Genomic DNA, 26,541 nt, shown 5'->3' on the forward strand with positions numbered 1-26,541 from the left:
ACTATTCCCATTCATGAATATGACTATACACTATAGAAATTGGGCTTCCCTTTATACAATTTATAGATAGGACACCCTGTGCTTCACAATTCTACATGGGGCACCCTTCCCATTTAAAAACCTTATTTGGAGATGTCATCCCATGGAATTAAATTTTGAAGATTCTCTTTTATTTTTTTCCTGTTCTTTTTTTTCTAACTGAGATGCGTTTTATTACTTTTTTTTTTTTTTTTTAGGTTTTTACAAGGCAATTGCAGTTAGGTGGCTTGCCCACCCAGCTAGGTAATTATTAAGTGTCTGAGACCGGATTTGAACCCAGGTACTCCTGACTCCAGGGCCGGTGCTTTATCCACTGCACCATCTAGCCACCCCATGTTTTATTACTTTTGAAATGTTATTTTGCTCAACTCTTATGGTTGTGATTGTTAGTAACAGTTTTGAGTTTTGAACTTTTGTTAATGCTGGTTGGAAGAAATTTTGTGTCATTCACTTTTCTTGTACTTCTTTGTTTTGGTTGTTTAATTTTAAATATCACTGTGCTTATTTTTTTATTGTGATATTTCACACCACGTTTTAGTTTTTTTACTTGCTTCATATTTCGCTTTCTTTTGTTTTATTCCAAGTGGAGCTTTCCCCAACTTGTTCTGGAAATGTTCTTTTGTTTTTACTTTTCTCTATTTTAAGAAGACTACCAATTCTTTCTGAATGCATTTTTTCTCAGTTTTGGAGGCACATATATTAAATCAGTTTATAATTATCTACCTTAATTTTTGTGGTTTTTATTTCAGGAAAGTTTTACTTTTATTTCAAATTTTTAGAGTGAAAAAAAAGGAAAAAAGTTTAGAAGCTGTTGCCCTTAGCCTCTTAGGGACAATTCCTTTTCCTATAAACTGTCCAGAGATAATATAAAAATGCCATTAGATGAATTGCTTTCTTGACACCACTGTCTGTTGCACTATTTTGACAAAGTATCTGGTTCATGTGGTTTAGTGTAAACAAGTATTGGATCGAATTTCATTCTGGTCCCATTGTTATTTGCTATATATTGGAACATGAGAAAAGTAATATTTTTCATCATCTTAAGTTTATTTCAGGTTATTTAATTTTGATCAGTTTTGCTACTTACTGTGAGAGTGGTTTTGGACAAGTTACTTAATGTTTCTGAATCTATTTCTTCACCTAAAAAGAGAGGAAATTGGAACAAAAAAACATTAAAGTCAATTGTTTTAGATTAATCTTCTTAACCTTTAATTCCTTTATGTTTGTAGTCCAGACTTTTCTGACCATAAATGCCCAGATCACCAAAGGCCTTTGGAATATGTACAGATGGCCTAACATAAGACCTTAGCAAACCCTACAATACATAATAGGTGTAATCTCCTTTGGTTTGCTCCATAGTTGGAACAGACTTCATTTATAAAACTGGACAAGTGGCTGGTCTTTCAGACATTCTTTTTATCCTCTCCTTCCTGCTTTATACAGAGGGTGAAGGGTGAAGAACCCAGTTCATCCAAAGTGCATATGCCATGAACTATGAGAGGTGACAGTCCTTCACCAAACATGCAGGCACCTCAAGGCATCTTTGGAGGATATCTCTAAGATCCTGGGCTATACATAAAATGAGAGGGTTGGGCTCCATAGCCTCTATTAAACCTTCCAGCATTTGATACTGAGCCAGGATTTTATATATGTATACACACCCACACACACACACACACACACACACACACACACACAGACACACAGGCACACAGACACACACACACTTTGTGTGTGTTTGTGTTTCTCATATATATATATATATATATATATATATATATATATATATTCAAATACACATTATTAAATGAACTTTGGAGTGCAATATATTTTCTTTAACCTACTGGATTTATTTACTAACAATTCTCTCTGAGGATAGATGCTATGGACTAGGCTGCATAGACAATGAATATACAAATTAAATGAAAGATAAAAGAAGAATTAGGAGGATTTCTTTTTTATTTCTTCTGGTAGGAGCCAAATTGTAGAAGCCTTAAATACCAGGCTGAAGGCTTAGTACTTTATCCTTGAGATAATAGTCACTGCAGATTTTTAGTAACAGGTTGATCAGTCAAAACTAAGTATTGATACTTCCTTTTCTGACTGTTTCAGAGCTCTTGAGAGGTTATTATCATAGCTAATGACTGTATTCCTTTGGTGAATTTGCCAATCACTGAATGGCTATTCTAGATGTGCATTTGTCTCCCCTCACATTTACTAGCATTGTGACCTTGGACAAGTCACTTAATCATGTTTGCCTTAGTTTCCTCATTTGTAAAATGAGCTGGAGAAAGTAATGGCAAATTACTCCCCCCAAATTCAAATAGGGTCAGGAAAAGTTGGCCACAACTAGAATATCTAAGCAGAAATGACCTAACTAATAATATTTAAGGGACCTCCCAATTTTAACATTCTGTGATTTTTATGCCCCCTTATGTTGAATCATAGCAGTTTAGAATTCAATGGTTATTTAGAGCTGACCTAATCCAAAAATCATCATTTCATAGATGACTAAACAGAGAGAGCATGGAGAGAGGGAATGACTTATCTGGGGTCCATATAGCTTTTAAGCAATTAAAGATAGCACTTGAACTAATAATCAGGACATTCCTCAATGGACCAAATCCAAACTAATATATTTATTTATGTGATGATCATGACAGCAAAGCCTATGGTGTATGATTGAGTATGAAATTGTATGAGACGACCAGTAACATTGGGTGTAATTGCATAGGGTGAAGTTTAGGCTTAATGTAAGGAAAAAACCAGAATTATCCAAAGCCAGAATAAACTACTATAGGAAGATATGGACCATGCTGAAGGTCTTCAAGCAATAGTAGGATGACCACTTATTTGATTTGAGAAGGGATGTTTTGGAACAAGTTGGAATGAATGGTCTCTGAGATCCTTTTCAACTTTGAGAGTGTGTGATTCTCTGATTCCATGAGATTTCTATGCCTTGAAATAGTGTCAGAAAAAATCCTGCTATATCATAAAAATGGCATTTATAGATAGTACTAGCACTGTCCTTTGAGATTTACAAAGAATGTATTGTATCCTTTATTGTTGATCCTGTTGACAATCTTATGACATAGATACTACAATTACTATCCTAATGTTTACAGATGAAGAGACAGGCTTACAGAGGTTATGTGGACTGTGCTTTCACTCCAGTTGTTACATCTATCTGGAATGCCATACACTCATTTCTAGCTACTGAAGCCCAGTCATCATGTAAGGCCCAATTAAAATGACTTCTCCTCCAAGGAAACCTTCCCTCATCAAGGAGAAAGTGAGGCTGATGACTTAACACAGCAACCTCTAACTCAGATTCAATTCACTTGCTTATCACCTCCGTGATATCATGGTCTTCTTTGAGAATGAAGGACAAACATCAGCAGCAGCAGTAGCAATAGCAGTAGCATCACAGCAGACATGGTATTACACTGTTGCTATTACATCCTCCCTCCACCTTTTTTTGGTGTTGGTAGTGGGTAACAGGTATATTAGACCTGTAATTTCAAAGGTGGAGAGAATTCCCAATAAAGAAATATTGTTTATCAAGGTATCTACTCTGCTACTCAGTTGCCTAGGGCAGGCACTAAAAGGTTAAATGACAAGACAAGACAAACAGCATTAACTAAAAGAAAGGGCTTGACAAGGGTATTTTTGAGTCTGTGTCAGCTTTCTATCATTCACTATACTATGTTGTCTTTTTTTTAACACCTTATTAAATTGCAACTACCTTGAGGGAAACTACAGGGACTACTCCTGGGATTTTATTAATATGTGGAACTTTCAAGTCAGGAAATTCTCTTTATCAATGTAGGTTTACACCTTTCTTGGAGCTATGCAATTAGAGAGGTGCCTAGTTCACTAAAGCTAAATGATTTGTCCAGGGTCACCCACTCATGATTTGTCTAGGTCACACAACTTGAACCCAGGCCGCCTTCTTAATTCCTGGGCCATCTCCCAATCCGCTATTGGGATCATATCACATTTATCTTTTTTCTTTCATTGGTGAGTTTTTATTTTCTCTTCTCACATCCTTCTGCCCCACATTGCCACTTGAAAAAAAAAGAAAGAATGAAAAGAAAACAAAATCCTCATAAGAAGTAAACATAGTCAAGCAAAAAAAAATTCCATATTGATTCTGTCCAAAAAATGTGTCTTATTATGTATATTTAGTGCAAGTATCTTCCTCAGTGTCTAGTACAGTTTTTTGAACTCAGTGGGAGACCAGTCTGAACTCACTGAATGATATTTTGAAGATTCCCATGGCATCCTATTTGAAGATCCTATTTTCTGTTTGAATAAAGGGTGCATAGCTTGATGCTCTGATGCTGCTTTTGTACATGCACCTTACATCTGAGTTTGAAAGGAAGAATTCAGGAACATAATTTCTTTTTTTTCCTCCCCTCACATCTCAGTTCTGAACTCCTAAGTACATAACCAGATGATTTGCAATATGAGCAGCCACTGTGTACTTTTCTGATTTTTTTTTTTTTGGTAGCTTTCACTAGTCAGATTTAGGTAAGAACTTTATAATAACTTTCGCTAGACAAGGATCGCTAATACTGTGACCAGAGATGGTGAGAGGATGACAGAAAGGAAGATGAAGGCATATAATTTCTCATAGGGCAACTTTAAAATCTACTGAGGCAATATGTACTTACAAATAGAAAGGATTTTTAAAGAGTATCAATCAACATGTTTTTCTATTTTTTTCCTCTGTACTGGCAGAACCATTCAGACTGTGAAGTTGAGCTTTTCCTCGTGACTCCCCTCAGTTCTTTATTGCCTAGTAAGTGTGATCTTAAATGCATAACAGGCATTACATAAATATTGATTGATTGATTTTTCATATCACACATCTGTCCAGTCTGGGGGGAGTGCAGTGTTGAAACCTTTCAGTCCATGCTGAATGAATGCAGAGTGAGGGCTAGGCTGTAGGTTCATAGACTGGATAGAATACCTGAGATACTTTCTATTGTTCCAATATTGATCTAGGAGAATACCTAAATCATCACCATGGCAACAATGTTTGTTCAGTGGGGGGAAAGTCAGGCATTATCTATGCAAAGAAGAGAAATGAGAGAAAAGTCTTTTTTAATGCTGCCTTTTGCCACTCTCCAAATATGCCCTGACCTCTCCCCAGCAGTTCTAACTTAGGGAGCTTTCAGAAAAATACATGTTGTTGAAATAGCCTCACTGATTCCTGAAAAACATTCTCAACTTGAGTACTATGCCATTAAAAAAACCCCAAATCTCAGTGACTTAATATTTTCCACTAAGATGAATTCTTTATTCCTGTTGTAAGTTCATCAGAAAACTATGAATCAAGGTAATATTTTCAGACAGAAATCTGCAAATGGTTGCAGGTACCATTATATAGCATTGATTCTAGGTATTAAGAATTTTCCATACTCTCAAATTTTCCTATACTAGAGTGGGTCTATGATTTACTTGATGTGTAATATCCCTCTCATCTTATGGATCACAGATCATTTATGACTATTTATCCTGTACCCACATTTTTCCATGTTATCTTATAGAGTGTGTTAGGGATCTACTAACCTGCTAAGGGTCATCTCACCTTTTTTGTGACAGTAGTTTACTAGTGAAGAACTCAAACTGTCCAGTGGCTATCCCTAGCACTTATCACATAAACACTTATGACAATCTTTTTTGGGGATGATAATAACAATAACAAGTTATCAAAGTGCTTTAAGGTTTGCAAAATTCTTTTACAAATACAATTTCATTTGATCCTCACAGCAGCCATGAAAGGGAGGTGCTGCTGTTATTCTCATTTAACAGGTGAGGAAATTGAGGTAGATAGTAGTTTAATTATTAACCCAGAGTTGAACAGCTAATAAAGAGTTGAGGCAGCTCTCTAGAAACAATACCACTCACCACTCCTTGTTCTTAGGTTTCTTTGCTAATGTCCTTTTCTATGGTTCTTTTTTAATCCCTCAAATATCATGTGCTATAGCCTACTCAAACTCCCCATATGCCTTTCAATTCTTTCCAAGTGATATTGATTTTCTTTCTTCATAGACTATAATGTTCTGTGGTTCTCATCCATGAGAAAACATTCATTTATTCAGTACATATTCACAGATCTCTCTCCCCTTTCAGGGTAGTTAGTGGAACAGTGGATAGAGCCCTGGGCCTGAAGTCAGGAAGACTCATCTTCCTGAGTTCAAGTTTGACCTCAGATACTAGTTGCATGACCCTGGGCAAGTCACTTAACACTGCCTCAGTTTTCTCATCTGTAAAATGAGCTGGCATTGGATGAAAAGGAAAACTACTTCCGTATCTTGCAATCCTAAAGGGGGTCATGAATAGTCTTAAATGACCAACAACAGCAGCAAAATCTACTTCTACTTGTGTGATAACCTTAAGGAAGTCATTCCCTTCTCTTGACCTTGGTTTCTTCATTTGTAAAATGGGAAATGTGGATTATATCGCTTCTGAGATCTTTACCATCTCTTGATCTATGATCCTATGAATGCCTACTATGTGTAAAGTTGTTATGATGCTCAGCTTCATTCCCATTAGAAGTATATATTCCAAATTATAAATGCCTTTTAAGATATATGTAGCAATATTTTGTATTTGTTGACTGAATAATTCTGTGAAATCTGTTCTATATTAAAGCACATTTGTTCAAGATCCTTGATAAGTTAAAATACTGTGAGCCTTGTATTAAAAATTGTAAAGCAGATGTGCTTTACATTCAACAAAAGGAAGTGGGAATTTGGTCATCTTTCATATGGTCAAGCATATTGTTCTGACTGAAGAGATTCACTGGGAATTACCTAAGTTCTTGGGATAAATAATTCATTCAAAGGTATTACCAGAGACATAAAAAGACATAGACCTATAGTACAGAAAACTGAATTACTATTCTACTTCTGACACTTACTTGCTGTGCAACCATGAGTAAGTTATTTAAATTCCTCATTGCGTCATGGTGCAGTGAATAGTATACTGGATTTTGAATCAGAGGTCCTAGGCTTACTTTGTTGCTCTGTTATTTACCCCCATGAGACTGTAGGCAAGCCATTCAAGCCTTTTGGGTCTCAAGTTTCATCTTTGTAAAATGAACAGCATGGACTTGATGAATTTCAAGGTCCTTTCCAGATATGATCCAATGAACCTTCTCTGAACCTCAGCTGTCCCACCTTTAAATTGAGGAGAGGAATGACTGCATCATTTACTCACATGGTTGTTGAGCAGAAAGTGTTTAGTTGAACACACTATTTACATGTGGGTTTTCATTTCAGATCTAGGCTAGTTCAAAGAACTGAAGCACTAATCTAAATCAGGGGAAAATATCTACCTCAATTGTATGTTTCAGGCAAAAGTGACTTTAGAAGGATGAAGTATAGGAGGTTTGGAATTTTCTGGACAAATACCTCTATTCTGCACTACCTTTTGCCAGTATAGACAATGCTGATGCCGTAGTGACATAATGAAGATTTTGGCCCAATTTTCTTGGGCCAGAGAGCTCTTTTCTTTTAGTTGAAGAGCAACATCTAAAAATATGTTTAAAGTTCAGTTTGTGACAGGTAAAGTGTAAGATATGGCTCTTATCTTAATGATTACTAAAGGTATTATGTCCCCATGTATAATCCTAGGAGAGTTTTACAAATTCCCCACATTCTCATTGGTTCTCTTTGATAAAGTGAAGTAAGCTTACTTTTCTCTCTCTAGCTTTACCTCCCTTGGGTGCTTTTGTGGCCCTGCACAGGGTGGGATGTTACTCAGGAATTGGTAGGTGGCTGATTGGCATACTTCACTGGAACTGTATTTCTTTTAGAGTGAAAATAAAACTCTTCTTCCTGGGGGGCTGATTAAATGAGGGAGGGAGGAAGGAAAAGGAGTTCGTAAGGAAAAGGAGATTTTTTGGCTCTAACAACAGAAGATCTTTGCCATTTTAAAATTTATCGAGCAAATATTTAATTATATGTTCTTGATTAGAAGCAATATGGCTCTCAGCCTTTGGGAACTGGTGGATCTGGGTTCGAATTCCAGATAGACCTATATAATTTTAGACATTTTTTTAAAATCATCTGGGTCTTAATGTCCTCATCTATAAAATGAAGGGACTGGACTAGAAGATTTCTTTGTCTTAACGGAAGCCAAGAGACATAGGTGATTTGGGAGAGTATTAAGACATGGTGTATAGCCAGAGAGAAAAAGCCCAAAGAATATGGAAGTGGAGACTCATGTGTGAGAAATTAACTGCTAGAATATCAGTGTTTTTTTTTATTTTTTTATTTTTAGGTTTTTGCAAGGCAAATGGAGTTAAGTAGCTTGTGCAAGGCCACACAGCTAGGTAATTATTAAGTGTCTGAGGCCAGATTTGAACTCAGGTATTCCTGGCTCCAGGGCCAGTGCTCTATCCATTACACCACCTAGCCTCCCCTAGAAGATCAGTGTTGCTAGATCATAGAGACTGTAAAAGGTAGTAAAAAGAATGGAAACACAGGAAGGGGGCATGTTGGGAAGGTTTGAAAAACAAAGTAGAGGATTTTTATATTTGATCCTAGAGGTTATAAGGAATCAATGGAATTTATTGAGTGGAAGGTAGAGGGAGAAGGGCAGAGGGGAGGCAGGGAAAGGGCAAGGCATGTTAAACCTATGATTTTGGATGGTTACTTTTGGCAGCTGAATGTAATATGTAGCTATATCTGATACTCTATCCCTATGCCATACTTCTTTTAATTTTTCACCTTTAGAAAAATGTACTTTTATTTGGTAGGCATGTGTGTAGTTTTTCTCTCTAGGGAAGAAGGTCTTAGGGATTGATGAGTGGAAAGTCCCTTAAGAAATAACTATTGTGAAATGAAACTGCTAGAATTGGCTCTATATATAATCTGGTTGTGACTAGGTCCTAGAAATGAGTGTTGAAAGGAGAAAGCTTTGGGGAATTGACTCACCTCTGCTGTGAATGGTCCTTGGGAGAATAATTTAGTTCTAAGGTTACTCTTGGGGTTTATTTCCTCTCTAAAACAAATAAAAGGGATATTCACAGTACCAATACAAACCTAAGTCTATAATTTATTTGGTTCTCCAAAAATTTCTTATATTTAAAGGGAATATTTAACTCAGGAAAGACCTAAGTCCTGTGTCAGAACTTCAAAAAGCTCTTCTGTTTACTTTTTCAAAAAATAGACTTGAATCAATCTAACTTAGAGCTTTAGTCTGGAACCATAAAATTTATTCTTTTGATAGATGCTAGGCATTCATTCATTCATTAATAAATTTTTATTAAGGGCTTATTTTTTGCAAGGCACTTGAGATACAATGCTAGGATACAGAAAGGGGAAGGCAAAAGTATATGAACAACTTTGATATGGGAACAAGTAAGATAAGTTCAGGAAAGATTGAAGTAAGCCTAAAGAAAATGATTTAAGAGAAAGAGCATAGGATCTGGAGGGAGAGGACCTGGATTAAAATCTTGCCTCTCATGCTTGCTTTTAGACTTTGAGTAAGTCACTTATCCTCTCTAGATTTCTGTTTCTTTATCTACAAAATGAAAGCAGTGAACTAGATGTTTCTGAAATCATCTCCACCTCTTCATTTGTTATTCTATGAAATATTCAGAAAATGTGTTATGATAATTATGCAGAATGAGGTAACATTTCACCTCTGGGGGTGGGACAATCAAAGAAGACTTCATGAGGAAGGTTTTACCTTAGGCCTTGAAGTGTGGAAGAGACTTCAAAAGATATAAAAAGGGACAGAGTTAATTGCCCATATGTGAGGTAGCAATGCACCTGAAATACAGAAGTGATGTGAGAGAATTGGTGAGGTGCTTGGTTTCAAGATGGCAATGTCTTGACCCCTGAATGAGAGGCAAAGGTGAAAGCCTCCTCCCCTTGGCCTAAAGACGGCAAGTGGGGTATCATCGCATAAACAAATCCTCCAAGTCAGGAGATATCAGGTCAAGAACAAGAACAAGAGATAAAGACTAGTGTTATTTGACTTCAAAGGTAAGAATGAGAAGAACAATATCTCAATAGGGGAAAAAGATGGATAAGTAGGTTAGTGGAATATTGAATGTCTGGACCCAGAATTAAAACATTGTTTTGTTTACAAAACCACTGAAGGATTGGGAGTTGAGGGAAAGTGTTATGAGTGTTACATTAAGAAGCTATCTGTGCCTTCACAGACCCAACTGTGAAAGATGGATTGGAGAAGTCTCTGATTTAGAATTTGAAAGTATTTCAGATGTAATTTAATACCAGCCCTTTATTTTATAAGTGAAGAAATGGAATCCTTAAAGAATTAAATGACTTGACCAAAGTTATAAAGGTAAATGTAAGAGGAGAGATCTGAATCTTGGAGGTACTGGTTTCCAGAACCAATGCACTTTCTACTTTTTTCATAAGCAGGAAGTCTAGTGAGGATGTTAGTACAAGAAATGAGAAGGGCTTAAACGAGGCTTGGTATTGTGGGAGATTAGCAGAAAGGGCAAATGCATGATATTGTAGAAGAAAAACAGGATTTGGCAGCTCTTTGGATATGGGGAAAAGTGGAGAGATTGATAATATAATTATAGTTATATAATATAGTTATACATGTTATACATGTTATACAATATAGTTATACAATATAGTTATATAATATAATTATACATGTATAACTATATTAAATATATTTCCATATTAATCATATTGTGAAAGAAGAATCAGAGCAAAAAGGAAAAGATGATGAGAGGAGAAAATATAGCAGAAATTTTAAGAATTGAAAATAGTATGTTTTGGTCACATTCAGATTCCAGATTCCATAATTCCATATCTGGATGTGGATGGTATTTTCCATCACAAGTCCTTTAGAATTGTCTTTGTTGAAAACTGAGAAGAGCAAATCCATCAATGTCATCATAAAATGTTGCTATTAATGTGTGCAATGTTCTTTTGTTTCTGTTCATTTCACTCAGCATCAATTCATGCAAGTCTTTCCACGCTTTTCTGAAATCCAGATGCTTATGATTATTTATAAATGGTACTCCCTCCTATTCATATGCCATAGCTTCTTTAGTCATTCCCCAAGGGTCTGCCCTTCAGATATACTTCCAATTTGCTCTCTAGAAAGATTGGATCAGTTCACAACTTCACCAGTTAGTGGATCAGTTTTTCCATTACCCCTCCAACATTGATCATTTTCCCTTTTTGTCATATTGACCAATCTAATAGGTGTGAGATGGTATCTCAGAGTTGTTTTAATTTGCATTTTTCTAATCAATAATGATTTAGAGAATTTTTTTTTCATATGACCATAGATAAATTTAATTTCTTCTTCTAAAACTGCCTGTTCATATCTTTTGACCATTTATCAGTTGGGAAATCACACACACACACACACACACAAATTTGACTTAATTCTCTCTATATTTTAGAAATGAGCCCCCTTATCAGAAAAATTAGTTGTAAAAATTGTTTTTCAACTTAGTGTATTCTTTTTTAATCTTGCTGCATTGGTTTTATTTGTGTAAAGGCTTTTTAAATTTAATATAATCAAAATTATACATTTTGCATTTAACAATGTTCTCTATCTCTTGTTTGGTCATAAATTCCCCTTTCCTTGGATATGACAGATAAATGATCCCTTGTTCTCCTAACTACCTTATCATATCACCTTATCATATCACCTGTTATGACTAAATCCTGTATCCATTTTGACCTCACCTTAGTATAGGGTGTGAGATGTTGGTCTATGCCTTGTTTCTGCCATCCTATTTTCCAGTTTTCCCAGCATTTATTGTTAAAGTTTATTTCAAAAGCTGGAGACTTTGGGATTAACAAGCAGTAGATTACTATAGTCATTTCCTGCAGTTTCTTTTGTACCTAATCTATTCCACTAACCTACCAATCTATTTCTTAGTCAGTACCAAACAGTTTTGGCAACTGCTGCTTTATAATTTTAGATCTCATATAGCTAAGCCAACTTCCTTTGCATTTTTTTTATTAATTCCCTTGATATTATTGACCTTTTTTTCCTCCAAATGAATTTTGCTAGTATTTTTTCTAGCTCAATAAAATATTTTTTCATAGTTTGATTGGTATGGCATTGAATAAGTAACTTAATTAGACATTTTTATCATATTAGCTCAACTTGCCCATAAGCAATTGATATTGTTCTAATTATTTAGATCTAGTTTTATTAGAATGAAAAGTGTTTTGTAATTGTTTTCATATAGTTTCTGTGTTTGCCTTGCCAGGTAGTCTCCCAAGTCTCTTATGTTATCCACAGTTATTTTAAATGGAATTTCTCTTTCTATATCTTTCTATTGTGCTTTCTTGGTAATATATAGAAATGCTGATGATTTATGTGGCTTGGAGGAAGTTTCTAAACAAGGTATTCCCCATACCAGTGAAATTACGATGGAAAAGGAAAAAAGATGCCTTCATAGAGGATAGCAATAAACTCAGTCTTTCTATTTCTCTTCTTTGTTGATTCTTCCTATCCTTCCCTCATACCCAACACTTACAAGGGCATCTGTCTAGTGACTGTTTCTTGTCCACTCCCCAAGAAACCACTGGTTCCTATAAGAAAGCTTCTCCATCTGATTAACTGTGTGACCCTGGGCAAGTAACTTAATCTTAGTTTCCTTGTATGCAAAAATGAAGAAAGTAATAGCATTTATCTTGCTGAGCTGTTGGGAGAGAAATGAGAGAATAATTCCCTTAAGTGAGAGAAGAATCATAAAGCGTTTTTCTAGTGTCTTGCACATATTAGGTTCTATATAAATGCTATTATTAGTCTACTTAGAACTGGTACAGTTATCCCTTCCACAAATCATAGGGGTTAGGGGCATAGTTCCCCCTTGATCTGAAAAATCCAAGTAAAAATTTTTGACCCTCCCTTCTTACTAAAGAAGAAATTTGGATTTTTTCTCTTTTTATGGAGTGTTTACAGTACCTTATTGTAATGACAAAAAAAATTAAATGATCAATGTTGCAGGGAATGTGGGAAAAGTGCAACACTTATGCATTGTTGCTGGAGTTGTGAACTGATCCAACCTTTCTGGAGAGCAATTTAGAACTAAGCCCAAAGAGCAATAAAACTGTGCACACCCTTTAATCCAGCAATAACCACTACTAGGTCTGTATTTAAAAGTGATCATAAGAAAGGGTAAAAAGCCCACATGTACAAAAATATTTATGGCAACTCTATTCATAGTGGCAAAGAACTGGAAATTGAGGGGATGTCCATCAATTAGGAAATAACTGGTCAAGTTATGGTACATAAAACGTGACAGAGCACCATTGTTCTGTAAAAAATCATGAACAGCCAGACTCCAGAAAAACCTGGAAAAACTTGCAGTGAACTGATGTTTAGTGAAGTGAGCAGAACCAGAAGCAACATTGTCCACATTAACAGCAATAGTATATGATGATCAATTATGATGGACTTGCTTTTTTCAGCAGTATAATAATCAAAGTCAATTATAAAGGGATTTATGATGAAAAAAGTACCATCCATATCCATAGAAGAAACCGTGGAGTCTGAATGCAGACCAAAGTATACCATTTTTAATTTTCAAAATTTGATTTTTCCTCTCATGTTTTCTGTTTACTTTTTGTTCTGATTCTCCTTTCACAATATGATTAATATTGAACTATGTTTAGCATAGTTATACTTGTATAATCTATATTAGATTATACTCTGTCTAGGGGAGGGAGGAAGGAAAGGAATTAGGGAAAAATAAGAAACTCAAAATCTTACAAAAATGATTATTGTACAGAATCTTATTGAAAAATTTGTGTTAAGTAATTTGGTCACAAGTTCTGTGATCTCTACTGGCCTTTGAGTATTGTCTGCAGCTTTCACAAAACTCCTTCAAAAATCCTCATTCAATTTCTTATTCTGATTTGAGATGTATATCACAACAATTATGGAAAAAGTGATGATGTGAAAGAAATAACTACATATATATATATATATATATATATATATATATATAAACTTGATTCTATTCCTTTTCTGCTGTGATTATGATATCAATAAGATCACATCAGAAAAATATATCATCCAAAGGATCTGAATGTAACAGTATTCTAATTTCATTTAAGAAAGATTCAAGAAATTTAATTGAACAAACATTTGTTAGAATTTATTAGAAGGTCCCTTTATCCACCAATTTCAAGTTTTATTTGGTGTCCCTTTTAGATTTTAGGGCAATCTACTATCTGCTCAAAGAAGAGAGAAAGATAAGATTGAGTTTATTATCAGTTGACCCATTAAAATGCTAGTTCCTTGAGAACAAAGATTAACTTTGTCTTTCTTATTATTTCTAGCACTTAGCACAATGTGTTACACATAGTAGTTAATAAATATTTATTGAATGATTGATTGGATGCTGTTGGGACAGAATCTGTTAGTATTCTGTATATTCCATAGATATATTACTCATAACTTTTTAGGAATCTAGAAAAAGGTTGGAGTTATCTCTTGGGGAAGCCTATAAAGTGATACTCAAAATCTCTAAATCAGTTTTTGGGTCATTTGCAGATAGTAAGGAAAGAATAGGGAAAAATTGCAATTAGGGATAGTCCAAGTCACAGGAAAGAGTGAAGAGGTTGATCCAGGAATGAAGGCAACACAAAAACCTGGCTTAGTAGATGAATGCAACCTGCTAGAGTGGTGGGGGAGGGATCAGGTAGGGAATATAATAGGGTTTACACTTAAACTATGTAAGGAATTGCTTCCTCAGAAATTTCTAGGCTTTTGTTCACTTTTATACCTATTTGGCCATCTATTCCAGTGCCACTACACTTGGTGCTAGTGTACATAATATTTATATAATTATTTCTGGTGATGGAGAAAGGAGAAAAAGGAGGCAGTTGATTTAAAGAGTAGTTATAGCTGGAAATTATGAGAGGGTCTTTTTGGCTTCAAAGAGTATTTCCCATTGGCTAGGGAATTATTTAGTTGGGAGAACTGAAGAAGAGAATTGTGAAGGCTATGAATTGATGACAGGCTGTTAGCTAATTTAAACAGCTCAAATAATTGCCAAATAATATTTTAGGATGTTGTCTTGCTTAGTGAAAAATCAGCTTATACTTAACTTGGTAAAGATTCAATGACAATATGTGACTAAAAACCAATCAGTCAACTACAGATCTCCCCTTCTTCCAAATACATATTTGGATTAAATATAAAATCTTGTGTAACCAAGACTGGAGTTGTCAAAATATAATTGGATTTTCGATATACAGATGCTTTGGCATTTTCATATCTTCCCATTATGACATCTGGAAATGTGGAAATGAATTCTATTCTACCTCCAAGGGCTGGGATTGGAGAAAAGAAGAGTAATATAAAACTCTAAGGAAACTGTGGGTTCAGAAATAGAAAGAAGCACTTCTGAGATAGTTCATGAGTCATGTGCCCCAAAAAGAGCAAGTCTTTTTTTAATAGAATTTTGCAAACAGAATCTAAGGCATCAGGTAAGTAGGGGCTTACTGTATCATAGACTTATGGGTAGAAGACTCCATGGAAACTCTCTAGTAAACTCTGACCTCCCTCATCTTAGAGGTGAGGGAATTGAGAAATATGAAAGTCAATTGAATTGCCCCTCATTATACAGGGCCAAACTGTATAAGGCAAAGCTAAAATCTGAATCAGATCTTTTTATTCTCAAGTCTTTGTCTACTACACCATATTGTAATGGCTGCAAGGGATGTACTTTTGACTTGGGATTTAAAGAGTGGATCAGAGATTCAGATAGCAATGATCAAAGAGAATAAGAGCTTTGGAACTAGAACTAGGGATGGGGGGAGTATTAGTTTACTAGAAAGTAGAATTCTAATTCCTTTAAAAGTCTATCTCACGTGTGGATACTGGAAAACCAGATAGTTTACAAAAACCTTTGTAGTTAATTAGTTGGTTGTCCTTCATTCTTGAAGAAGACCAAAATGACAACTGTGTTAGAATCAAGCTATTGTGTGCTCCACTGTGGCTGATCAGACCATCATGAGCTTGAAATGCTGTACCTAGTCAGGCACAAATAGTCCATGTGAATATTTCAGGTAGATTATCTAAATTTGTGCATCTCATATTTCTTTTGAGGTGCTTCAGTTCTGTTTTGCTGATAGAACATGCTACCTTCTTTGGGTATGCCATGCTAGGTGGTCCTGTACTAGTATCTCTCAGGTCACATATTAATTCCAAATCAATGCTCAAGTGAGATAATATTTGTTAAGCACTGAGTACTTAGTAGGTATTTTTTAAAATGCTTGCTCCCTTCTTCCCTTTATAAGAGAGGGATGGTATGATATAGCAGCAAGAGATGTGGAAATAATAGACCTCTGTTCAAATTCCAGCTCTATTCCTAACTACCAAGTATTCTTGGGCAAGTCACATAAATTCTCTAGATCTCAGTGTCTATAAAATAAAGAAGGACTAGATAGTCTGTAAGATCTTTTCCACTTTATGATCTATAATCCTCACAATGTGAAGCAGGAGCTGTTATTGACCCTATTTTGAAAATGAGGGGGCTGAGGATCACAGGGATGAAGGGGCCTGTCCAAGGTCACACATTAAGTGATTCTGTGAAGTAGAATGTGACCCCAGCAGGCCTTCCTAACTTTTTGAAATGAAGTCTATTTACTATGGCACACTGCCTCTTAAGACTGTGCACTTGTGACCAAGGTAATTTGAATGGACAAGGTACCTACCCATTTGAAAAGGATATGTCCTCATGATTCTCAGAAATGAAGGAATCCTACCTAACTATGCCATACTAATAAAAATGCTTATTCAAGATGTAGGATTTGTTCCCAATACAAAAAAAAATGATTAGAGCAGCTCTCTAAATCTCTTCTTTTTAAAATGCTTTTTTTCCCCATTTCTCTGGCTATGTCAGGGAGAGAAGCTCTCTTTGCTGCTAATCTATCTTTAATACTTTTGGGTCTTTCTTTGTTCCCAATTGAAAAAAGCTGCTAATCTCATTTCCAATGGAGAGCCTGTCCTCCACGGCAGAGGGGTAGCTGCTGAAGCCTGGTTTAGAAAGTAACTGACTCCATGGTACATTGGCAAGGTACATGGTGAATATTTGAGTCCCAACAAATCTCTCCCAAGATTTCCCCAGCCTGAGGTGAACAAGAGTATCTTTGGAAGCAGTCAAGAAGTTTGTGATGATGGTCCAATGGTTCCAATTAAAGATTATTTTTAAAAATTTATTTTATTTTCATTTCATAAGAGCAAAACAAGAATTCCTATAACACAGTACAATAAAAAAAAAGATTATTTCACATGAAACTGCAAATCTGCCAGGTACAATTTGCTATTCCCTCCAAATTTTTTTCTTCACCCCCCCAAGATGGCTACCATTAGATACAAATAAGTGTATGTCTGTCTGTATGTACATATATATTTGTGTGTGTATGTATGTATGCATATATATATTTAATGTATATGTAAAATTTAAGGGCACCTAGAGGCAACTTGTTAGTACCTAGTGGTTAGAACACTAGTCCTACAGACAAGAAATACTATTTCAAATCTAACCTCCAACACTTATTCTCTAAGTCACCTATTGTCTGTCTGTTCCAGATTTTTTAATCTATAAAATGAGAATAATAATAGTACCTACCTCCCAGGGTTGTTGAGGGTTAAATGAGATAATACTTGAAAAGCACTTAGTATAGCATTGTTCATCCTTCATTTTCAAAACGAGCCAATGACATCATGAGGTGACATCTTAATTTGTGCATGATTTGGATTTACAAGAAGTAGAGTCATCAGACTCACTCTTCTATGGTCACTGAAGTTCACTGGTAAGATAAAAGTCAGGACCATTAGTGTTTTCTATGTCTAACAAACTCTAAATATTCTACAGCAAGTGCTTCAACTACAGTTATGGCATTGGAACAATTGCTCTCATTGACTCCTTCTATAGGGGAAGTTTTCACATATTCAGCCCCCTAACTCACAAATGGGCTAAAGGTCTATCAATTACCCTTAATCTGGTGTAGCCTATATTCCAGGACAGTTTTACCAGGGTATGACTGTTGTGCACACTATAGCTGCTTAAGAGCCATAACTGAGAGTTGAGTGAAAGGTAGATACCAAAGGTTTCCTGCAAAGGACTCAGCAAGCCCTCAAGCAAGATGAACTAGTACTCCTTGAACATCTCATACACAGCATAGTAGGCACCTAATAATACTTATGGGTAGTATATTAGATTACACTGGAGGTTTCAAAACACATTTTGTTCTTGCTGTTGTAAAAAAATTGGGAACAAAAAATAAAAAAGGTGGGAACCACTGGACTAAGTGAGTGTTATTTTCAGAATATATCTAGATTTCAGTCAACTCCAATGACATTTTTGTGTACAAGAAAGGAGAAGGAAGACAGGATGATAGCAATGTTAGGTGAATATAGAAATGGTTGAACTGCTGAACTCAAAGAATTAAGATTCGTTCATTAGTGTTAATCCAGAGGCATGTTGCCATCAGAATGCTAGAGGACTCTGTCCTTCCCTCTGTCCTGTTAAATGCTTGCATAATAGTGGTAGCCTGCTTAACCTATTTTCCCACAGAAAATGAAAGAAAGGATTCATTCAAGGGGCAGGCTATGGAGAAGAGTTGTCCAAACTTGAGAATGGATTGCTCTCTCCATTTCATGGAGTGCCCACATTGACGAGGTCAGAGATTCATCATAGAATTTTTCAATTAAGCCTTGAGACATAGGTTCTATTTTTTCAAATTATTATTTCGATTTTCATTATTGTTTAAGTTTTTGCATATTTATTCATTGTCTCTCAATTAGACAATAAGTTTCTAAAGGACAGAATTAGTTTCTTATTTTTATATAAATAACTGTTCACTAGACAGTTAAGTGGCCTAGTGAACAGAGTGCTGGACTTGGATACAAGAATATTTGAGTTGAAATACAGTCTCATGGGGCAGCTAGTTGGCGCAGTGGATAGAGCACCAGCCTTGGAGTCAGGAGTACCTGGGTTCAAATCTGGCCTCAGACACTTAATAATTACCTAGCTGTGTGGCCTTGGGCAAGCCACTTAACCCCATTTGCCTTGCAAAAACCTTAAAAAAAAGAAATACAGTCTCAGACACTTACTAGTTATGTGACCTTGAGTAAGTCACCAAATTCTGTTTACCTCAGTTTCCTCATTTGCAAAATGAGTTGGAGAAGGAAATGACAAAGGTGTAGCTCATTATGGCCATGTAGTCAATAGAAAAAGGTTGCTCCTAGCCAATGTAAATCAGACCTTCTCTTCCAGGAGCAGGTCTCAGGTTTCTCTTACATGGAAAATGCCATTTTAAGTGTTATAAGAATATGCCACACTTTCATTATACCTGGGAGTGTTCTTCCCTCTCACCTTCATTTTCTGACTTTGAAAGCTACCTTTCAGACAGCTCAAATTCTGTCTTCTATAGAAGTTCTTTTAGTCTCTTTCCCATTGCCTTCCAACTAAGAGTATCTTCTATTATCTCTGTGTATATTGCATATCCAGTTATTTGCATATTATCTCTCCCATTAGATTGTGAGCTCTCTGAGGGCAGGGACTATGTTTTTGCCTTTATATCCCCAATACTTAGCACAGTGCCTAGAATATTAGTAAATGCTTATTGACTGCTTTGAACATAAGCATTCAAATATTTCTCTGATTTGTATGTTCCTTTGCTAGATGCTTTTATTTTTTTCAGATATTAATCTTGTAGCTTGTCTTTGAGATTCTTAATTTCCATTTTGATTCCCACCAGATCTTGTTAATTTATTAGGTCAAAAATGTTTCTCTAAGCTAAATTAAACATATTAGAGTTTATGTGACTAAAGTTTCCTCTGCAGGAGGAAGGCAATATCTTCAACAAGATGGGAAGGTGTTCTAAGTTGACATTTGAGTTCAACAATTGTACCCATGACAATTTAACAACTATTTATTTGGAAGTTGTATATGAGAGTGCATGTTGTCACTTACTTTGGCTATCCCTTTGAAAATGTCTTTTAAAAGCTACTAGTATGAATTTTTTTCCCCTGTCCTATTTACCATGTTCTTGGCAAAAAGGACTTCACTCATCCACAAAATAAGGGAATATCTCCAAATTTCAGGAATTTGCATACATTTTGATCTTTCTTGACCTATAATATTTAAAGTAGTTTAAATAATCCTCATACTATGGTTTTAAGCCTGTACAATAACTACTTTTAGGATTCCTGGATTTGTCTATTCTCTTAACCAAAACCTGGTATGGCAACAAATTAAACTTTCTATTATCAGCACAAATTATGAACTAAATGACCCTTTAAGGCATGCTAATACATTTCTCAAATTTACCTATTATTGAAGTTGAATATCATTTGATGCCATAGCATTTTATGTGTCTCACTCTTCCCTATCCCCTTGTGAATAGTACCATTGTTGCCTTTATACCCCCAACAACTAACAAAGTATCTAGTACATAGTAAACCAATAGGCATTATTAATAAAATGCTTGTGTTATCCACTTAAAATTTCCCTTATGCACTTATGTTATATCTAGGCTCATATTTACCTTTGCACATGCCTAATCACCCCTATTGGGGAACCCTTCTTAATTCCAGTGTCTTCCCTATTCTGATAATTTTCTTTTAATCCCATATAGTTTGCTTTGTGCATATAATTATATGTAATTTATAAATATCGCTGTATAGCTATGCCTCCATTATGAATAGAGCCTAAGTGAAGTAAATATGTGTCAGCTTTATTAACATCAGCACTAACATGGGGGTAGCTATGTGGTGTACTGGATAGAGCACCAGTCACTTTATCCTTACTAGCTGTGTGACCTTGGACAAGTCATTTAAAGGTAACAAAAACCAACAGCAAAAACCAAATCCTTTAGCACTAATAGACTTGTTAATTTTACATATAGATATATATGTTTGCATGCTGTCTCTTCATTAGATTGTAAACTCTTTGAGGGCAGGGACTGTCTTTTTGTCCCTTTTTGCATCCCTGGTGCTTTAGTTCAGTGCTTCACACATGGTATGTATTTAATAAATTTTATTAATTCCTGGAAGTCAGGAATAGGGGGAGTTAGGTGGATCAAACACTGAACCTAGACTCAGGAAGACCTGAATTCAAATCCAGCCCTAGACTTAGTAGCTGTATGACTCTGAGCAAGTTGCATCTCCTTGCCTTAGTATCTTTAGCTGTAAAATAGGAATCATAATGGTGCACCTAACTCTTGTTGGGAGGTATTTGTAAATTGCTCAGTATAATACCTTGCAGAGAGTACACACAATAAAAATATTAGCTAAGATTAATTATTACCTGACATTGTGGCTCCCCCAGCACCTAGTATGATGCTTTGAACTATTTTTTTAATTGGACCTGTAATTTTATTAGTGTAATGAGCTTTGTGGAGAAATTCCCTATGGGGGGGTATAAAGGCAAGTCCCATAGTATTCACAACAATTATACTCTTCCTGCCCTATGAGCTTACCATTACAGACCCACATTCCTCCACAATTTATAGTCTTAGACAATTGTAAAGGACACTAAAATGTTAAGTGATCTGCTCAGGCTCACATACCCAGTGTGGGTCTTAGGACTTCAAGTATTCCTGATTCCTCTACCGTTTTGCTAGTCATTATGATTTGCTAGCAACCTATATAATACAGCCAATAGAAACTGCTCAGTTATTTCAGATATGTCTGATTCTTCATGACTCCATTTGAGGTTTCCTTGGCAAACATTGGAATAGTTTCTCATTTTCTTCTCCAGCTCCTTTTTACAGATGAGGAAACCGTCAAAGAGGGTTAAGTGATTTGCTCAGTCACTCAGCTGGTAAATGAGATTAGATTTGAATTGAGATTTCCTGAATCTAGGTCCAGTGCTTGCTCCATTTTTGCCACCTAATTACCCTTATTAGGTAAAACAGCAAACTGGAATCTTGTTACAACTCTGAGGCAAAGTAATACAGCAGCAAGACCCTAATGTTCAAATAGAGCCCCTCCCATTTACTGCCTGTGTGACCTTGGCCAAGTTATTTAACCTCGTTGTGAGTCAGTTTGTTCTTCTGTTAAAGAAGTTCGGATTAAGCTCCCTTTTGGCTCTAGATCTATAAAACTGAAACGAGCTACAGAGCTTCAGATGTCTCCAACGTCGAGCAGAGGTAATCGGTGAACTGGGCTAGGAAAGGAGATGAATTTTCAGCCTTGCCACTGTCCTGCAAGCACCGTGGACAGCTTGAGTTGGAGCCCTCCTTAGAACGTCCCCTGAGGTCACTTCATTTTCTCTCTCCTTCTAGGCCCGCCGGGCATTCCATTGTTCTCCCCAGGGCCATTCCCGTGGAACTTTACCAGCCCTCCCCAGAATGCGGCAAAACCCGAGAACAGTGACGGTCCAAGTGACGCCTCAGTGGTTGCCCGGGGACAGGGGCCTGCAGGGCCAGGGCAGTGTCGCAGGGTTCTGTGCGTTCTGCCTCTAGTTAAGGCTGAGCTGGAGAAAGAGGCTTTAGGGTCCATGGGCTCTGGATCCAGCTTCACAGCGCAGCGGGAATTCCTGATAGGGACATTGCTTCTGCTGCTGGTGGAGGAAAATAAGGCCAGGACTCCGCCCAAGACCAACGTCTCAGTCGTTTTCAAGGACCTCGACAAGTTGCCGCTGGGCTTAGGCGAGGGCGGGAATGGAGAAGGTAGAAGGCCAGGGACTACGGCGAAGGTTGGAGAGAGAGGAGGGAAAGTGCTCAGAGCCGGGCTGGATCCCCCTAATTAAACTTCACGTGCTTTGGTCTAGTTCGGGAGTCGGGGGGAGGTCGGGGAGTGGGCCGGGGCGGGGGCAGCCTGATGACAGGCCCTGGGGGGGAGTGCGAGTTACCTTCCCTCTGCAGGCCTCTACCCGGGAGATAATTTTCTGGACAAATTGCCTGTCAGCCGTCACTCCTCCACTAGCTCCACTAGCAGCCCCCTAAAAACAGGTGAGCGTATAGGTGCTTTGGGACGTGCTAAGTGTATCTATATGGGCTGTGTCCGGCCAGGGGCCCTGGAACGGCGGCCGTCTGCATGGGAGCTTACAAGCGCGCTGGTCCCAAGTGCCAGAGAGAAAGCGCAAGAACCAGTAGTCTCTCTGCCTTACGGCGAAAAGGGGAGGAAAAAACCAGCATAATCACGAATGGCGACATGGTCTTTTCTAAGTAGAATGTGTGACAGAAACACTTAGGTTCCTACTAGGAAGCTTCTCTGTGTCTTCCCCAATGCACTCAACAACTCTCTTTTTCTGCTTGTTTGTTTTGTTTTGAGGGTGATTACCAAAGAAAATTTTTAGTTAACTTCCTCAGCCCCTCTGTGTATTACTTTTTCTTAGTTTCAACTTTTAAGGATTTCGTTAGTGTTCACCAGAACATTGCCTTTCCACCTCCCCACCCTAAATTTTTTTTTAGAATACTAAGAAATAGGGGCGGCTAGGTGGTGCAGTGGATAAAGCACCGGCCCTGGAGTCAGGAGTACCTGAGTTCAAATCTGGCCTCAGACACTTAATAATTACCTAGCTGTGTGGCCTTGGACAAGCCACTTAACCCCATTTGCCTTGCAAAAACCTAAAAACCCCAAAAAGAATACAGAGAAATGTGAATTTAAAATCACTGAGTAACATTAGGATTTCATTGTAATAAGTGTGTTTTTATATAAAATATATGTAAAGATATGTAAAGATATAGTGTTTTTATTCATTCATTCATAAATGAATAAAAACAGTGTCCCTAAAGTCTTAGTGAAATTTTATGGTTTAATAGCTCAAAATTGCATTACAAATTTTGGAATAGCAGATATGTAATATAGATTCAAGTATAAATATATGTATCAATAGTATATATATATATATATATATATACAAATATAAGTATATTTGTATGTATATTCATATCTATATGTCTGAAATGTGTTTATATATCTGTTGTTCTGAAAAATTTTAAATTTTACACTATTAAAGCATAAAACTGTCCCAAGACTTTTAGGACACTGCATTAATATCCTTACACATATATGTATCAGTTTAATGTTTCCAGTAAGGTATATAACTCTTCCAGGTCACTTCTCATCTGAGAGATAACACTAGACAAGGGACTTAACTTATGACTGATCAAATAAATTCAAAGGATCCATTGTTATTGTACCTGCCTGGAACATAAATTTGCTGCATTCTACTGACTCATTAAATAGGAAACTTTGAGAAGTAATTATTTAGATTGATTGATTAGTTGCTCACATGCTTGCAAACAAAAGCTGAGATGCAGGTTTTGATTCTTTTAAGCTTCCTATAACTGAGTTATATTATTCCCAGGACTGGTCATGAGATTATCTCCTAGTCAGGAGGGATCATGCCTTTCAGTCTCTTTATATCTATGTATCTATCCATCCATCCATCTTAAGGAAGTTGATTGTTTAATAACCTTTTTCCATTTCTTTGATGACATAGTGATCTTCAGGGCAGAAAACAATTGACTGCCTGGGGTTAATACAGGATTAAAGTTTGTAGCTGCCTATATAGCATGACATCATGGGATAGTAGAAAGAAACTTGATTGTGGAAATGTGAAAAACAAGGCAATTCAATGATTCTAAACTTGGGCAAGAATAACCATTTCAATACATACATACATACATATATATGTATATTATGTTATGATTTGACCACTACAAACTGGTTTTGAAACCCCCATCATCATATATTTTAATATTAAACTGATCAAGGTTTTAATGGTTAAAGCAGGTTTTAATGAATATCTCAGAGACATAAAAATATACATTCCTTGTTTAGACAACTTGTTTTGAAGCTGATGTATAATGAATTGTGTATGAATTGATGACATTTCAGATCCAAGGCTAGATGGTCTTCCATTTGAGAATCCTAGCATTTCTTTGACTAGAACTTGCTATTTCTTTAAAAAGCATTTTCTTTTATCTTATGATGTGAAAGATTTGTGTATAAAGATTTTCCCCATGAAATACATCATTTTATTTATCTGATATAAAATAAGCCAAGCGTTCTGGTACAGATAAAAGGGTCACAAATTTTACTTTACTGAGCTTTCTTGCTTTAAAATATTGACTTAGTTGTTTCTGAAAATATTGCAAGTAACAAATATCTGCAAATGCCCTTTAAAGTGAGTCATGGTCATCAATTTCTTATAGCCTTGCTACTTAAAGTTAAGAAAAAAAGATCATGTTGGATGTTGGAACAGTAATTTTGGGAATGAAAATGTTCCTACTAATTCAAATCTCATCCTTTAAAAATATTTCTGGGAGTTAGATTCTCCTTGAATCCATACTGGAAAATTCCACACACTTTATTCCTGGTAACAAGATGGAGTGGTAGACTTGATGTAGTCACATGATCAACAATTGTATTATAATGAAGAAATGGTGACTATTCCATAAGTATTTGTTGATTGATTTAGGATTTTTTTTTGTGAAAAAGGTACATAAAGGAACCATAACTTACTTATCCAAGACCTTATCTTTCTTTAATGTGTACAGAAGTTGAGTTTTAATTTGTTTCTTACTACAGCAGTGTACAATACCCCATTATCTCAGTAATGAAAAGAGATTCCTGTAGTGGGAAAGGTACAAGATTTAGAATCAAAAAGACTTGAATTTAAATCCCAATTTGGTCTCCCTTTTACCCATGTGATGTTATGAACCTGATTTTACCTTTCTGGGCCTCATTTGGGTCCTATTTGTGATCCCATTTGGGGTTTTCTTAGCAGAGCTGCTGGAGAGGCATGTCATTTCCTTCTCCAGCTCATTTTACAAATGAACAAACTGAATCAAAGAAGATTGTGACCTGCCCAAGATAAAGCAGCTATTAAGTGAATGAGGCCAGATTTGAACTCAGGAAGATGAGCCTTCCTGATTCCAGATGCCCTGGCCATAATGGCCATAAACACCATTACTTCAGTCATGGAAATATATTCTTGTAGTGGGGGGAAAGTACTAGATTTAGAATCAAAGATACTTGGAGTCAGATCCCAAATTTGCTCCATTTTACCTTTGTGATCTTGGGAAACACACTTCAGCTTTCTTAGGTATCAGTTTCCATGTTTGGAAAATAAATATGCTAGATCACCTTTATATCATTCCTTCTGATCCTAAATCTAGGATCCTTCATATGCTTTTATTTGAAATTTATTATAACAAATCCATTACAAATATTTTCAGAGTTTATATTATGTGCAAAGTACCTTGGTTCTAGTTACTGTCAGTCTAAGCAAAAATTACACATGAAACTTGTCTTTCCTAAGATATTAAGACATTAGATTAATCAGAACATAGAGAAAAACTTGTATGGTTTGATAGGTTTTGGCTAATAGAGCATGATTGTTTTTGTCTTGGATAAATGTAATATGAGAGTGGATGATAATAGGTTGGTAAAATAAATATATAACATGTACAACATATATACAACATACAATACACATATGTATATATATACACATGAAACTTAAAAAAATTTTAATAGTTGAGATTTAATTTC

At 36.1% G+C, this 26,541-nt stretch overlaps 1 protein-coding gene and 1 long non-coding RNA gene across 2 annotated transcripts in view; one reads left to right on the forward strand and one right to left on the reverse strand.

Annotated features, from left to right (window-relative positions):
• Nucleotides 1-1,133: 1,133 nt before the first annotated feature.
• On the reverse strand, nucleotides 1,134-22,320 carry LOC141489779 (uncharacterized). Its single transcript, XR_012468984.1, has 3 exons — nucleotides 22,065-22,320; nucleotides 17,657-17,837; nucleotides 1,134-1,179 (listed from the first exon to the last, which is right to left on the reverse strand). It is a non-coding gene; the product is annotated as an uncharacterized LOC141489779 (long non-coding RNA).
• Nucleotides 22,321-22,418: 98 nt separating this feature from the next.
• Nucleotides 22,419-26,541, forward strand: part of SPACA1 (sperm acrosome associated 1) — a 52,953-nt gene continuing 48,830 nt past the window's right edge. Inside the window, exons 1-2 of the mRNA XM_074190213.1 lie at nucleotides 22,419-22,706; nucleotides 22,902-22,988. Coding sequence (XP_074046314.1) covers nucleotides 22,535-22,706; nucleotides 22,902-22,988 — 259 coding nt within the window. The 5' untranslated portion in view covers nucleotides 22,419-22,534. The remainder of the gene's footprint in view (nucleotides 22,707-22,901; nucleotides 22,989-26,541) is intronic.

The sequence above is a fragment of the Macrotis lagotis genome, chromosome 5, assembly GCF_037893015.1.
Source record: "Macrotis lagotis isolate mMagLag1 chromosome 5, bilby.v1.9.chrom.fasta, whole genome shotgun sequence".
Classification (NCBI taxonomy): Eukaryota; Metazoa; Chordata; class Mammalia; order Peramelemorphia; family Peramelidae; genus Macrotis; species Macrotis lagotis.